At 40.0% G+C, this 1,663-nt stretch overlaps 1 protein-coding gene across 2 annotated transcripts in view; it reads left to right on the top strand.

The window, feature by feature from the left end:
• The window catches only part of LOC106874071 (uncharacterized), a 20,068-nt gene extending 18,405 nt beyond the window's left edge, over window positions 1–1,663 (top strand). For both annotated transcript variants that reach the window (XM_014921657.2, XM_014921656.2), the window contains exon 5: window positions 1,445–1,663. In XM_014921657.2, the coding sequence (XP_014777143.1) occupies window positions 1,445–1,534 (90 nt within the window). In that variant the 3' untranslated portion in view covers window positions 1,535–1,663. The remainder of the gene's footprint in view (window positions 1–1,444) is intronic.

Below are 1,663 nucleotides of genomic sequence, written 5' to 3'. Positions count from 1 at the left end.
ATGTATATATGTATGTATATATGTATGTATATATATATATGCATGTACATATGTATGTATATATATATATATATATATATGTATATTTATATATATATATGTGTTTGTGTGTGTGTGTGTGTATATATATATATATATATATGCATGCATATGTATGTATCATCATCATCATCATCATCATTGTTTAACGACTGTTTTCCATGCTGGCATGGGTTGGCTGGTTCGACTGGGTTCTGGAAAGCCAGTAGGCTGCACCAAACTCCAGTCTGATCTGTCAATGTTTCTACAGCTGGATGCCCTTCCTACCACTAACCACTCTGAGAGTGTAGTGGGTGCTTTTTACGTCCCACTGGCACAGGGGCCAGAGGGGGCTGGCATCAACCATGATCAGATGGTGCTTTTTACATGCCAGCGGCACTAGAGCTAGTCAAGGTGGTGCTGGCATTGGCCACGTTTAGATGGTGCTTTTTACGTGCAACCGGCACAGAAGCCAGTTGGGGTGAGGGGGCTGGCATCGACCTCGTTTGGATGGTACTTTTTACGTGTCACCAGCACGGGGACCACAACTACAATTTCCGTTTGATTGTGATTTGATTTCATTTGATGTTGATGTACATGACTCAATAGGTCTCCTCAAGCACGGCATGTCACCCTACGATCCAAGGGTACTTTTGAGTGGGCTGGTTATGCAACACTGGTGTAGGTTACAGCTGTGATCTCACTTTATTTGTCGGGTCTTCTCAGTCACAGCATATCTCCAGAGGGCTCTGTCGTTCGTCATTTCTTCTGTGTGTGTGTGTGTGTGCATTCCACCACATATGCGGTTTGTGGCATCAGCGCTATTTGCCGTATCTAGAAAGCTGTAAGTGTTTTTTAGAAAGGAAGTTTTGCTTACGATTTAAATTAATGAATTCAACGGGATACATTGTCTGCAAGTAGTTGGGTTCAGCATATTATCCTCCATTTTCTAATTGTTATATATATATATATATACATACAACGGCTTCTTTCAGTTTCCATCTACCAAATCCACTCACAAGTCTTTGGTCACCCTAAGGCTATAGTAGAAGACACTTGCCCAAGGTGCCATGCTGTGGGACTGAACCCAGGAGTTTGTAGCTGGGAAGCGAGCTTCTTACCACACCTGTACATGTGTGTGTATATATATATATATCAACGTGGCACTCCATGGCCATAGGAAAATAATATCTTGTCTGGAGACAGGTGAGGAATTAGCGACAAGAAAGGTAATTGACCTAGAAAAATCCACCTCATCAAATTTCGTCCATCCTGTGCAAGCATAGGAAAGTGGGTATTAAATGATCAATGATAAACAACTGCTCTACACACACACACACACACACACAAAACAAACTCATGCATTCACTGTTTTATCTGAAATTCTTTTTTGCAACTTTTCCTTTTATCTTGTTTTTCTCTCTAGGAAATGATAGATGAAGCTGACCGGGATAATGATGGAGAAGTGAACCAAGAAGAATTCCTGCGTATCATGAAAAAGACTAGTTTATACTGACCCATTATTTCTCTCTATTTAAGACCAATCTATACTAATCCCTTTTTTTTTTTTTTTATATATAAGACCAGTTTTAACATCTCGTGTTTCATTCTTTAAAAAAGTCTAGTCTCTATCGACCCCTTGTTT

The sequence above is a fragment of the Octopus bimaculoides genome, chromosome 14 (genome assembly GCF_001194135.2).
Source record: "Octopus bimaculoides isolate UCB-OBI-ISO-001 chromosome 14, ASM119413v2, whole genome shotgun sequence".
Lineage (NCBI taxonomy): Eukaryota > Metazoa > Mollusca > Cephalopoda > Octopoda > Octopodidae > Octopus > Octopus bimaculoides.
Note: the sequence above shows the minus strand (reverse complement) of the source record. Positions and strands in the feature narration are given on the sequence as shown.